This window comes from Lepidothrix coronata, unplaced genomic scaffold (genome assembly GCF_001604755.1).
Source record: "Lepidothrix coronata isolate B3197 unplaced genomic scaffold, Lepidothrix_coronata-1.0 Scaffold279, whole genome shotgun sequence".
In the NCBI taxonomy this organism is placed as follows: Eukaryota; Metazoa; Chordata; class Aves; order Passeriformes; family Pipridae; genus Lepidothrix; species Lepidothrix coronata.
In genome coordinates, this window is record NW_016690459.1 from 90,681 (window position 1) to 104,224 (window position 13,544).

The following is a 13,544-nucleotide window of genomic DNA, read 5'->3' on the forward strand; positions in this document are numbered from 1 at the left end:
TCCCTGATTTGTACCATTTTGAGGGGGAAAAAAAGGAGAAAAATATGAAACAGAAACATTCCTGCTACCTTTCAGAAAAGTGGCTGATCCATGAATTCACCCACCACGCTCTGGCAGGGCTGGGAACCCCCTGGCAAAACTGCTCCCCAGCCCAGTGGGGATTGTGGCTGTCCCATTTCAGGATGTTTTGTCCCGTGGACCTGTGCTCTGGGGAGGATTTGTGTTAAATCCACACTGTGCTTTCTCCTCAAAAGGGGAAAAAAAAAAAGGTTGTCTCATGGTTTTGTTGATTTCAAGCAATTTTGAGAGGAGACAGAGAGTTGGAAGAGCTCTGCAGGGCTCGGGAGCGCTTGGGATGATGCACTGTGGCCCTCTGGGACGCCAGCTCCATGAATCTGGAGAGGGGGAAACAAAATCTGCAGCTCTCCCATTCCTGGGACACAGGGAAATCGGGATCTACCCAGAGGCTAAAATAGCTGAGGATGAGGAAGAGAGAGTAGGGCAGTGTGGTGGCATTATGGGACGGGAGCCAAAGAGGAGCAAGGGCAAAATGATCCCCTGTTCCTATATTCCTATGGGCAATTTTGGGACCTCGAGGCAGAGACAACCCTGTATTTTCTGTGCCTTTCGCCCTCAGAGGTTTGATATGGCTTTGGCAAGTGCTTGGAGAAGAGAGAATAAATTATTGGAGGGTCTTGTGCTTCTCAGAAGCTCGAATGGAGACTCGGGATGGGGCTGCGTCGTGCCAGTATTGTACAATTTCAGATCTTTATCTTGGCAAAAAGGCTCCTCGTGGGGCTGCGTAAAACTTGAGCTTGAGATGTTTCTGTAATTAAAAGCAGCCTCGGTGCTGAAGTGCTCCCGTGGGGTGATAGTTTTGGGTATTATTCTGGTCTTTTGTTTTATTCCCCTGCTTGTCCTTAGCTAGAAATAAATACACAGACAGTTCCCAGATTGTCCGGGAATTAGAAAAAAAATAAAGGGGAAATGGCGAAGAAAAAGGAAAAAATAAGGGGAAAAAAAAAAAAGGCAACAAAATCAATCAAAGATCATTTAAATAAATAAATGATCTCCCACTTCCTGGACAGTTATTTGTCGATGCAAAATTGCTATAATCTCTTCTAATTTAATACTCGGTGCTTGAAATATGCTGATTTCCCATTTCTCGAGACCTGTCCCCTTCCCTGGGGAGGAAGAGGAGGAAATCCTGAGTGGCACTTTCTCGCTTCCCTATAACTCTGCTCTGGATGTGCTGTGGCCCTTTGAGACGGAGATTTGAAGAGACTGCACGGGCTCTGTGTGCCCACCTGGGAGCTTCAGCATTGCTCCTGCTGGTGAGGGACCTGCCCTGGTGCTGCCCCGTGGTGGTCCTTGGGGCGGTGCTCTTGGAGACATCAGGCTAATTCCAACTGTGCTCCAGATTTTGCCAGAGGGAGCCCGTTCGGGTCTCAGGGGTCTCTGCTTCTCCCTGCGCTGATCCAGCCCTGCCAAGGGCCCTCCTTGAAGGAGAAAAAGAACTTTGGGTGAGTCTAGGCTCTTTGACATGTCCTGAAACAAGGCAGGCATGGAAGATCCTCAGTGGGAATGCAAGGTATTGTAATATTTTAGCTTTAGTGGTGTTTTCTCTGCCGTCCCTCCAGCTGCTGTTGGTGTTGTTGGTGCCCGGGATGGGGAACTTGCATGGATGGTGTCTGAGAGCTGAACCCACCCTGTGCCTTCTGCACAGAGACTGTTCAGCTCCATCCCACCCTTCCCTGATCCCATTTGCTCTTTGGGTGGTGACAAATGGAAAGCAAATGCTGGCTGGGGTGAGGTGGCACAGCATTGGTGCCATCAATGGACGTTCCACCGGGCAGCTCGCGTGGGGCACAATGCACCACTTGATCTCATCCTTCATCTCCCAGATCCCTTAAAACCCCCCAAACCACCCCAAAAACTGGGGCCTCTGCAGTGAGTGGGCAGGCAGGAGGCAAAGGAGGGGGTAGAACCCGCATCCCCTGGCGTGTGGAGGATGCCCAAGGCGGTGGGGCAGCAGCCGGCCCTGGGGTGGGAGTGACGAGGAGACGCCGGCGAGGCTCGGGGCTCCCCAGCTCATGCAGGAGCCTTGGCAGATCGGTACTTGCTGCACAGGAGGGTTTCTCTGTTTGTATTCCCATCACTAATGTGTTTTGATCCCAGTGGGGAAATTTGCACCCTTTGGTATCTGCCGAGGCCGTCCGGGGCACCGCGTTCTGCCGAGGCAGTTCAGACGCTGTTGGTACACGCATGGAAGGCAATTATGTTAAAATACCTCCTCCTCTCATTCCTTACAGGCACTGCTAGCCAGTTAACCCCTTCAGGGGCCAATCCTGCCAGGACACAGCGAGGGGGAATCGGGGCTCAGCTCCTGGAGGGTGGATAAAAATCCTTCAGGGAGAAAAGCAGCCCGGCACTGGGTTCTGTGGGTCAGGCTGTGCAAGACCCTCAGCCCCCTGGGGGACGCACTTGCTCCTCAGCAGGTCATGGGGATGTCCTGAGGGACACCCAGGTGCCAGGGACCTGTGGAGCATTCCCTGGGGAGAGCAGAGCAGGCACAAAGGTTGCCTGACTGCCCTCCAAGCAATGGGTTTGTGTTGCCAGTGCCTTTGGTGCTACAGCTCGGGGCTGTAATCCTGCCTCAAAAGAAATAACAGAGCAACCAAAATTATATGGGCTCCGGTAAATTCACTCCCCTAATTATTTTATTTGCCACCTATAGTAAATTCCTCCTCTCCTTTATAATCGCCTGGTGCGTAATAACTTCAAAATAATTTTGCTTAAAAAATGACCAATATTTTCTAAGTGAAGCAACATTGGGAGTCAGAACAGGGAAATTATTTTTGCTTGCGTTCTACAAAGGAATCTTTGTTGGGGTTGGTTGCAACACCTCCTGCTTTTGAAAGCTTCGGGAAAACCCCAGGGCACGATTCTCGGCTGGGCTGGAAGAGCCATGCCTGGTCCTGGCTTTGGAAGTAAACCAAAGTCGGAGAAGTGGGCATTGATAATGTGTTTGGAGGAGATTAAATTGGGCAAAAGTATTGTCTGGTGGATGGGGGATATTTGGAGAACGAAGTTTCATTGAGGGTTTCTTCCAGGAGAAGAAACCTGGTGTGTTCTGCGCCGGGTTGTGCCAGGTGCTGTTCAAATAAACAGCAAAAAAAATTCCCTCTGGGTCCAAAGGGAGTGGGTTGGGATGGGATGCAGGTGACAGGACACAGTGGCACTAAAAAGGAATATTTGTGAGTGTTGCAGCAAGGACACTGGTGAGCGTTGCTCCTTCACACAGGAGCAGCATTTTGCCCCGTGCCTCAGTTTATAAAGCAGATCTGATTCCTGGTGGGCAGCAGGTGCTGCGCAGGAGGTTGTTGGTGAGGATTTGTCCTGCAGGAGCAGGGACTGCACATTGCAGGGTTATTAATACAGCGTGGCCCCGCTTCCCTCAGGCAGGATTTGGGAGCTCAGGAGGATGGAATGAAAGATCACGGATTGGAAAAGAGAGAGGAAAAAAAATAGTCAGTGCTAAAAGGCCAGTTTCGTTTCAGGGGAGATAACAGCTAAAGGACCAGAACTATCAAACAAAACCACAAGATCACATCAGATGTCAGGGCAGGACACATCTCGTTCCTCCCTCCTGAAAGGGCTTATCAGTGCAACCAATCACTTTAATGATGTGGCAGAGGGAGGAAGAGGATTTGACTCAGAGTGAGATGAAATTTAGTTCCTAAGACCCTTCTCTTCCGCTGCCGGAGACCAGTCACCTGTTCTGCAGTCAGCCACAGATAAATCATATCCTGCAGCGGAAGGTGCTTAGACATGATTTTGCATTATTTTCTCTTACTCTTTCCAGTGACTCTACAATCCATAGTGGGAGAGGGGGAGGGAGGGGAGGAAGAAGAGGGACCGAGCGAGCAGAGACATCCCCAGTGCCCTTCTCAGCATCTGAGGACGATGGCAGCGGGATGGGAACCTCCCCATCCCAAAACCAGATGTGGGAGCAGGCAGCCCCCTCGCCCGTGGTTAGCCTGTGCTGAGCTCTGCTCCTTTGGCTTTGAAGAGTAGCACTGCAGGGGGGATGAAGGTGCTGTGCAGGTAGTGTTGCTCTGGGGCTCCTCCTCACAGCTTTGCGCTGCCCGCGCTGGCAAAGCTCGTCAGGAGCTGTAATTATCCAGCATACCAGCCAGTCTCTGGAGATGGAGCTTGGAGCTCAATCCTGGGATCGGGGGATATTAGTATTCAAATGTCAGGGCTCGGCTCCAGCTCTGTCCTAGGGCAAAGGGGAAAAGCAGCGCTCAGCATCCTCAAACCTTGGGAAAGTTTGGGTCTGATCCGGGTTGTGCTGTTACCAAGGGCGCAGGCCTGGCTGGCAAAACGCTGCTCCCTCCAGTCGGCTGCTGCGAGGCCCTGCAGCGTCAGGCTCATCTCATCTCCATCAGCTGAACCACGGCACATTCCTTGCACAGGTCTGAACCCAGCAGCTGGTCCTCCCCATCCTGGGCAGAGTATCCTCAACCAGTGTCACCCGAAGGAATTTGATGTGCTTGCCCTAATGGAACAGGTTATGAACTGGGAAAAACCAGCTATACTGGTAGCACACAGCCCAAGTTGTTAGATAGCAGCATTAACTCGCTCCAACTGGCACCTCTCCACTGATCTACGGAGCGACGGCTTCTGAAAATCTGATCTCAGACGTGGCTGAGGCAACACCAGCTGGATGTCCTTGAGATCTGTCTGCTTCCTCCCCAGCACCCAGCCTGGAAATCTTTGAATCAGGGGTTTTGCCTAGTTCCATGAGAACCAGGAATGAATTCTGCCTTCCTGGAAATGGGAGCAACTGCAGAGAAGCCATCGGGGCGGGGGGGCTGGTGGTTTTTTTACCCTGCTGTGAAAGCTGCCCGGGTTCCTGCAGATGTGCACCCACCTGCTGCTTTGTGACACACGGGCTGAAATTCTCAGATCTGTAAATCACGACTTTTAAAGCCCCACCTAGTTCACTCTGCAGTCTCAGAGGGAGATTTTTCAGAAGTCTTTAAGGATGGAAAAACGCAGGAAAACACTGGTGGGGATTTTCAGCAAGGCACGAGTGGGATAAATGCTTAAACCTGATGAATTTTACCAATTGCTGAGAATGCCCCCAGCTTGCCCTGTGCTGTGAAGTGCTTTAAAAACCTTTACAAATCCAGAAAGACTCTGTCTCCACATTGAAACCCTGGGAATGGGGAGCCAGTGTCCTTCAGGCATTTGAACCGAAGTTGCGTGGAAATTTGGGTGTGATGTTCCCTTTGATTTGAACACGGGCCACATCCCCAGAGCTTTTAAAAGTGCTACCCTAGATTTCTGTTTAAATATCTGAATTAATGCCCTGCTTTTTTTTCCTTCCAGAGGGCTTAGCTTTGGAGTCTCCCAGTGTAACAAGTGGCCTCGACAGGATTTATCAGGCGCTGTCCCACTTGCCAGGGCTCCCATCACAGGGTGGGCAGGGAGAGAGGCAGAGGGACTTAACCCATGAGTGAGAGGAGATCAGGGGCTCGCAAAGCCTCTAATCAATACCAGCCTGCCTAGAACGAACATCTCTCCCACTGCTGGAGCTTCAGACACTAAAAAACCTACTGTAAATGCAACATATCTCTGTGCTTCCTGCCAGCTGGCCCGGAGCCAGCCTATTTCCTTCAAAAAGAGGGATATTTATTTTCATCCTTTTAGAAGCAGCCAATTCATCTCAGACCACCACCAGCTAAAAAAGCTTTATAAATTAGGAGCCGCCTTTTTTTTTCTTTTTCCCCCTAATTCTCTTCACTCCCCCCCCCAACCCTTCCCGCCCCCTTAAATATTATTTTCCTTTCGTTGTTCAAGTTGGTGTAAATCCTCTGCCAGGACATGCGAGCCGAGGCGCATTGCGACACACTCCCCTTTCTCTCCAAGCTGGAGAAAGACAGTAGCTGTAGTGTCTCACGAAAGCCAGAGGAAACCAAAGCAAAGCCCGGCCGTGACTGATTCTCCTTCCAAATGGCGTAAGCAGGCCAACTTCAAACATGTGAATAATGAGTTATCTGTGCTTGACTTTGTTCGGCACCAGAAGAGACGGTTCCTTCTAACATTTCCCCCCTTGCTCCCTCCTGTGAACTCCAGGGCTTCGGCTTCTAGAAGCGGGCTGAAGCAGGGTTGGCACTCTCCAGGCTGCTGCCGCTCACCGGGGCTCGGAGGGCATCTCCGTCATCCTCCGTGGAGACGTCATGTGTGAGTCCCTCCCAGCTCCTGGCACTGCGGGCAGCCTGGTTCCCATCTCCACACCATCCTCCCCCCCCACTCCTTCGCTGGCCGTGGGGCTCCACCAAATTCTTCTTGGCCGGGAACTTCCCGTGGTGAGTCTAGAGCAGGAGGTGGGATTCCAGGGAAAACCTGAGGGGTGTTCATGCCTTGTGTTATAGGTGTGCGAAGATGAAACCACCCCAACACGTGCAGTGAGGGACAGGCCTGCTGTTCCCATAACACAGGCGTTTCACATGTGGCTTCTTTCTGGAGCACATGCTGGGACTTGATAGTCTAGTCGAGACTCAGACTGGGAAAAAATTCAACCCTCTGTAGAGGATTGGCGTGTCTCTCTGAAGTACCTATTTTGAGGGCTATAAGAGGGATTTGAAAGGTGTTTTGCACATTGAGACGGAGTTTTATCCACTGCTGATTGCTTTCTTGTGGTCCATTCTCACGGACATGTAGAGACTAAGCCACGGGGTTGTGTGCAGGGACTGCTCCTGGTGAGCTCCTGCTTGGCTGAGCCCTGGAGTTTGACTGTGAATATTTGAGCAGAGCCTTGGGTGGAGGATGGTGGGATCATGCTGGTGGGATGTTTGGAGCCTTGCTTTGGAGGTGGATGAGTGGGGGCTTCTGTGGCTGCTGATGGCTCGAGCTGATGTCCCAGCCCATGTTGCCATCTCCTGGTTCTTGTCTCTTCCTCACTGGAGCTAAGGAAATGATCTGCAAATGTGTGTGTTAATGAACATCCCCCAGAGCTGAAAAGCTCTGTGTTTCCTTCTCTCCATCTTGCCGCCAGCATTTCGCAGCAAGACTCCTGGGGAGGGCCAAGCCACTTCCCACCATCTGCTCTCCCATCCTTTGGTAGTAAAGGGCTGTGCCAGGGGATGGGGACAAATGTGACACCCAAATCTGAACCCACCAGGGGTGGAGAGGAGGATGTGCAGCTCCTTGTGTCTCATGACTGAACAGCTAACCACAGATAAATCAGGGTACCGTGACCCTCAGGCACCCTGGAGAGTGTTTTTTCAAATCAAATTTCTCTCTAAGATTTTGGCACCACTCAGGTTCCTGAAGCCCCTTTCTACCTTTGATCAACTTTATATTCTGCATCTCAGTAATCTGGGGAAATAAGGTGCTTTTGGTGAACTGTGGAACTCCCTCCTGCACTGCCTGGAAACCCCATCCAGGTCCCAGCCTGGGAAGCCACATCAGGTTGCACACTCCTAGAAGGAAGAGCAGGGTCTGTTTGGTCTTTGTAATGTTTTAATGCAGAAGGCATGTCTTTAAATCATAGCTTTGAGCGCCTGGGCTGCAGTGTGGCACACACTGTTTCGCTGTCTGCATTCCAAGGAAACACCCAAAACTTCCAGTGTGCTTCTTATTACTGGCCTAAAGTGTCAAATTCACGTCGGCTCTTCCAGCTGGGAAGTGTTCAATGGGATCGTTTGTTTGATATGCTGATACAGATCTTGTTATTACATCAGGATCATAGGTGATCTGTCAATGTTTACATCATGTCATGTTCAATATCGGAGTTAACTGATTCAGAAACCCGATCCAGCGTTAAAACCCTTGTGCTGTTGACAAGAAGTGCCCGAGGTCAGTAGCTGCCATCATTTGATCGTTCTAAGCTCTGTTGTTTCCATAAATATTGACCTGCAAGCCAGTGCTAGCCCAGCTGGAAGTGCAGGGCTAAGTCTCCAACCCCAAACGGCAGGTTCCGTGCCCCAAAATTCACGGGTCGGGGTGATGAAGACTTCTCAGGCAGATTTCTTGGGATGAGGTCTGGAGCTGTTTGAAGCTGAGTGAAAACCCGCCCACTGGCTTCGGGAGGCTTTGAGTCAGTCCTTGGGTTAAGCTAGAAACCACCTTCCTCTTCTCTAAGGTATGAGCTATTGTTCACTTGACGGCACTGGTTTCCTCTCCGTGACAGCTGTGGGCAGATGGGGAAGGGCTTTTAATGGAGCCAACCGCTGCAGAAATTAAAAAGCTCAGGTTGTTCTGATGAAAGAAACCCATTAATAGCGATTCCCTCTTGCGTGACAAAGTCTGACGTCCCCAGCTCTAAAGTGACAAGCGGCAGGAAGTCCTGGGGAGAAAGCCTGAGCTAAAGAGGGTTGGCAGTCCAAGCTGGTGGTTTTTAACTCGTTCAATGCCTTGTTTCATGGGGTTTGGTGCTGCCACGTCCCACACGTGGAGACAGGGCAGGATACAGACCAGAGAGGGCCTAGGAGAGCTGGGAATGGTCCTGATCCCACCACAGCATCCTCTGGTGAGGGCTCATCCTAAGCGAGCCCCTGTGTTTGCCTCGACTTACACTGGCATCAAGTTTTCCACTTTCATTTTTTAGGATAGGTTTAAGGTTTTGGGGGTTTCGCTGGTAATTGCTGGGTCTCCCCACAAACCAGCCCCTCCTCGAGGGTGTAAGTACAGTGCTGCTGTTTACTCGAGGCTTAAAACCCCCACGGGGCTGTGTCCATGTTCAGACCATGTGGGGACCAAAGAAACCCCAGTGCAACATGACACAGCCACATGAAGCCCTCAGTCAAGCTGTACGGCTGAATAATCTTTAAAAACATTATCAGCACGGAGATCACTTGATATATTTTTCAGGATTTTCTCCGTCACATGCCAGATACCACCGCAGGATAGGGTTTGTGCTGAGATAGAGGCAGGGAATTTGATTTCCATTAGATTTCTGGGGAACTTGAAGTCCTTTTGGCTCCTCTGCCACGCTCTGCCCAAGGAAAGCAGTTAAAGGTGAAACATAACCCTACTTTTCTTTTTCTGTGCTTAAATGTATACTGAAGTAATACAATGTGGACCAAAACAGGACACCTCACTGCACACGCTTTTCCCCTGGGGAAAGCACAAATGCCACGTGACAGATGCTGCTCATGGCTCCAAAGGCCTCGGATAATGCAGAGGTGCCTGAGGTCTGGGGACACACAGAGATTAGAAGTGATCATTTACAGTGTTGCTGTGAGGTTTCCTTGGTTTATTTCACATAGCAGGGAAAAGACATTTTCAAAACACTGCTGGGTTTTGCTTTCTGCTGGGGTTTGTCCTCAGCAAGTTTTGCTCTCTGTCATCAGCCCGTTTTCCATCAGTTTGGACTTTTACACACCCGGAAGCCTGGGGATTATGGAGTTTGGAGGGGATGGTGGGGCTCACCTGGATGTGGAGCTCACAGAGGAGGGTCAAAGGCCTTCAGAAACTGTGGCAAGGGGTGGTTTGCTGTTGGGACATCCATGGAGCAATGCCATGGCAGGCAGCTCAGCTGGGAGTGTGAGAACCCCTCTGGAGATCAGGAGATGCAAGACACTATTAAAGAGGGGGAAGTCCGGGGACTTTCTGTGACTTTGCTACAAACTGACGATGGGGCTCAGGCCACGCAGATGTGAGGGGGGAGGGAAGGAGGGTGTGAGCAAGAGGTGGCTGCGTTTATCACCTCTGAAACTCGTCACTTCTTAAAAGCCACCAAGAACTGAGCCACTGACTCAGTGGATGTTGGTCCCTAGGATCTGATAAGGCCCAGCTCTCTGAAGCACTGCAGGAGGTTTCTTCCCAGCTCCTCTCCCATCTCCCCAGCGTGCCCGCACACCTCCAGTGCCCCCGAGCCCTGCGCTCGGATTACGCCGGGATGAGGCGGCTGCCACCTCGGGAAGGTCCTTTCATGGCAGGTGCAAAGAGCTGGGGGTGTTGCAGGGCTGTCTGGCTGCGGCAGGTAAAGAGCAAGGAGAATCCAAGGTCTGAACCCCGGCACTGATGTAAAACCGAGGCAGCTCCAGCTTCCCTGGAGCCCCTCCAGCTTTGTGCGGGTGTAACTGAGACTGGAATCGGGCCCAGAGAGAGTGAAGCCGTTTGGTGATGATTAATATAGTAAAATGCGAAAGTTATGTATCAAGTGTATTTCATGCGCCTCTTGCCTCGGGACAATTAGCATAAATTTAATAATTATTGCCCTGTGCCAGCAGCTGCTACCTAAGGAGCTGGGAGTGCTTTACAAACGCTCATTAGCTGCTGCCCTGCCTGGGGGAGGTGGGTGATTAGTCTCCCCGTTTTATGGGTAGGAAAAGAGGAACAGAAAGAAGCAAAGTGAGGTGGCCAAGGTGTGGTGCCACGGCTGCTCCCATCCCTCCTCCTGTGCCTTCTCCAGCTCTACTTGGCTCTGACCCCAACGGGTGAGCAGAGCTGGGAGGGGAAGTAGATGAGAGTTTATTCTTTGTGCGCTGAGCAAATGCTGCAGAAAATACTTAAAATTCAGTGTTTCCCTTGCTGGTTCCCCATTCACCCCTTTACCAGGAGATGGGTTTTTTCCTGCCCTGCACGTGTCTCCCCTCTGTGTTCAGAGAGAGTGAGGGCTGGTGGAGGCTGGTCACTCAGGCACGGCACAGGGCATCCTGATCCAGGCTCCTTGATCAAAGGCTGACTTGCTGGATGATTTGCGGGATGATTCAGGGGTCAGTCCGTGTCCCATCTTTGGTGGGCTTCATTTTCCTGAACCATGAGGTCTTCCCCTGTGTGTGTGCTGTGCAGCCCCCCGGTAGCCGATTTCTGCCGGGGCTGCCCCCCGTTACCCCCGTGTGAACATCAGCAAACCGCGGAGACAGAGGCTGCGCTGACTCTGTGTGTAACCAAGGTGCTGCAGCCAAAGGGGAACTGATCAGATATCAGACTCTTTTATCATGTTCCAGGGCACAGACAAAAGCTAGAAGACCAAGCCAAACCCTTCACCGACCGCTACGGGGAGCTGGAACGGCTGCGCCAGTCCATGAGAGTCACCCCGACAACACCCAACCCTCGTGGATCCCTCAGCACCCCGAGCCACTTCGGGTCCCAGGCTCAGACTCCAATACAAGGTAACTGGCTGGGTGCCCCAGCCCGGCGTTACACCCCAAAGCCTCACACTCCCAACACAGCTGGGCAGGGAGCGGAGCCTCCCTGGCCGAACGAGATTCCCTTTGGATGGCCTTGTAGGGCTGGAGTCCAGCTCTCCCCTGGGTAAGGAGCCGTGCGGGGGGACATGCCAGGGGGAGGTTTGCTTGGATTTCTTGGCCTTGGAAGCCTTTTTGCGCCCATGAAATCACTCTTTGCACCATCAGATCAGGGCTCTTAGGAAAAACTGAGGAGCTTCAGCAGGAATGCGAGGGAGATCAGAGCAACACGCTTTGAACCCAGCAGCTTCTTTGACATGAAGGCACCCACGTTATGGTTATGCATCAACTAGAAAGGGTGTTTTGTACTTTACATGCTAATCCAAATGGTTTCTTATCTTGTTGCATTGTGTTTATGCCAAGCCTGGTGATCACCCAACTGCAGCATAATTCCCCACACGTATGCACACCTGCATGGGCGCACGCGTGCACACACACACACAGAGGCTTTGCTCTTCCCATATTTACCATCAGCAAGGAGCGCCCCGAGTCCTTGGGCGTTCCCCGGGAACCCACACTGCTGCCAGGACAGCAGTGGGAATTGCCACTGGAGTTACACCCAAGAGAGGTCAGTCTGTTAATCCCCATACACCTGAATTTCAGCCCCCAGTTAAGCGCTGCCGTTGGAATTATCCAGCTGCCTTGCTGCTCCCGTCTTTGTGCACGTCTCAGCACAGCCAGGTGCCACCAGAATGAATTAAGAGAGACCATTCTCCTGTCTGCATGTGAGATGTGCTCCTTTTCCGTGCAATTTTAGTCTCGGTGGTGTTTTCCTTTGGAAAGCAGCAGAGATACTAACAGGGATTTCAGGAATAGTATTTAAGCTGTCTGCGTATTGAGTTTTGATGAGAAGTGGCCCTTCTTGGAAGGTTTCCTATAAAAAGTTCCAGAAGCCTCTGTGTTGCATTTTCAGAAGTGACGTAGATGTTTGAAAACCTCGGTGTCATTGGCAAAGAGGGTGTCTCGGGTGCAAAAACATGTTTGAAAACGTTACCTGAACTGTAAAAGCTGCCCCGCTCCTCCCAGCCCAAAATTGCAGTGAAAATTTAATTTATTTCTCATTGAAATGCAAATCTCCATGCTTGGAATTTTCATTGATATTAGCATGATTTATGAGAAGAACGCGGGCATTTTGTGTAGGATTATAATTTGATTTTTGTTTAAAAAAAGAGAGAGAGAGAGAGAAAGAGTTTTCTAGGCTCATCCCATCGGCTGCGTCATAAAGAAAGAGATTCTTGGGGAAGAAAAAAAGATTTGTATTTTAAATTAGCACAGCCCCATGCAGTGCCAGAAACCCAAAGAGCGTCGTTTGGAGCAAGGGATCAGGTGATGACACAAATCCAAGGAGAAAAAAAAATGAAATTGGCCACAAGCTGCCGTCCGTGCCAAATTCCCAAATGTCAAGTGACAGCAGGAGTGGAGACACACAAAATTAGCCATCTAAAATCATTCCTGCGGAGTGAATCCAAACTACCAGGAATGCTGCAAAAGGCGGTTCGTGCACGCTCTGCTCTTGGCTCCCTTGTTCCCAAGTTGAGGAACTGTCTTAAAATGACTGTGGGTTCTTACCAGCGTAGCTGGGAGCAGGATCAGCTCAGTATTTTTAATCTCAGCCCTGTCCTTTTGACACAACGCTGGCTATAACCAATCATAATCATAATTTAAAAAAAAAAAAACAAAACAACCCTCTTTCTCTCGCACACACACACACACGGCTTATTCACAGAGATCATAATTTTTACCCGAGCAAGTGGAGCCCAGCCCGTGCCAAGAATAACACAGGAGTTAACAGGCCTGTAATTCTCACGACTTGGCACGTTCTTGGGTAACACACATGAGAAGCCGATTAGTGAAAAGCATAACGAGATACCGGTTAGGAGGGACAGGCTGGAGTTCATCCGGCCCCCACTATCCTTTTTGTGGGTGCTTCCCAACCATAATGTTTTTAGCATCCCTGTGCAGGGACTGAAAGGGGGCCAGAGGAGCAGGTTTTCCCTCCACCGGTGCCCAGCAGCCCTCTGCTCGTGTGCTGGAGGTGGTTGGCCTCCCGGTTCTGCTGACCAAGCAGTTTGCACAAATGCTTCCTAATCCGCTTCTGGCAAAACCAGGCTGGGAGCTGAGATGCTCAGAAACAGCCTTGGCCGCTGAGGGGGGATTCTGGCACCTCAAATCCCTGAAATACAGCACGTGGAGCTTGGGTTTTGAGGCAGAAAGGCACGTAGGAGACAGTGTTTATCTTTGGGAGGAACTGAGGTTCTTTGGAAGTGTGTTTGCTCTGGCCTGGTCCAATCTTTCCAATCTTTCCAATCTTTCCTCCTCACGAGTGAGGGCCGTGGC

General features: G+C 51.0%; 1 protein-coding gene across 1 annotated transcript in view; it reads left to right on the plus strand.

The window, feature by feature from the left end:
• The window catches only part of RUNX3 (runt related transcription factor 3), a 37,900-nt gene that overhangs the window by 12,392 nt on the left and 11,964 nt on the right, over nt 1-13,544 (plus strand). The window contains exon 4 of the mRNA XM_017836524.1: nt 10,968-11,132. Within this exon, the coding sequence (XP_017692013.1) occupies nt 10,968-11,132 (165 nt within the window). The remainder of the gene's footprint in view (nt 1-10,967; nt 11,133-13,544) is intronic.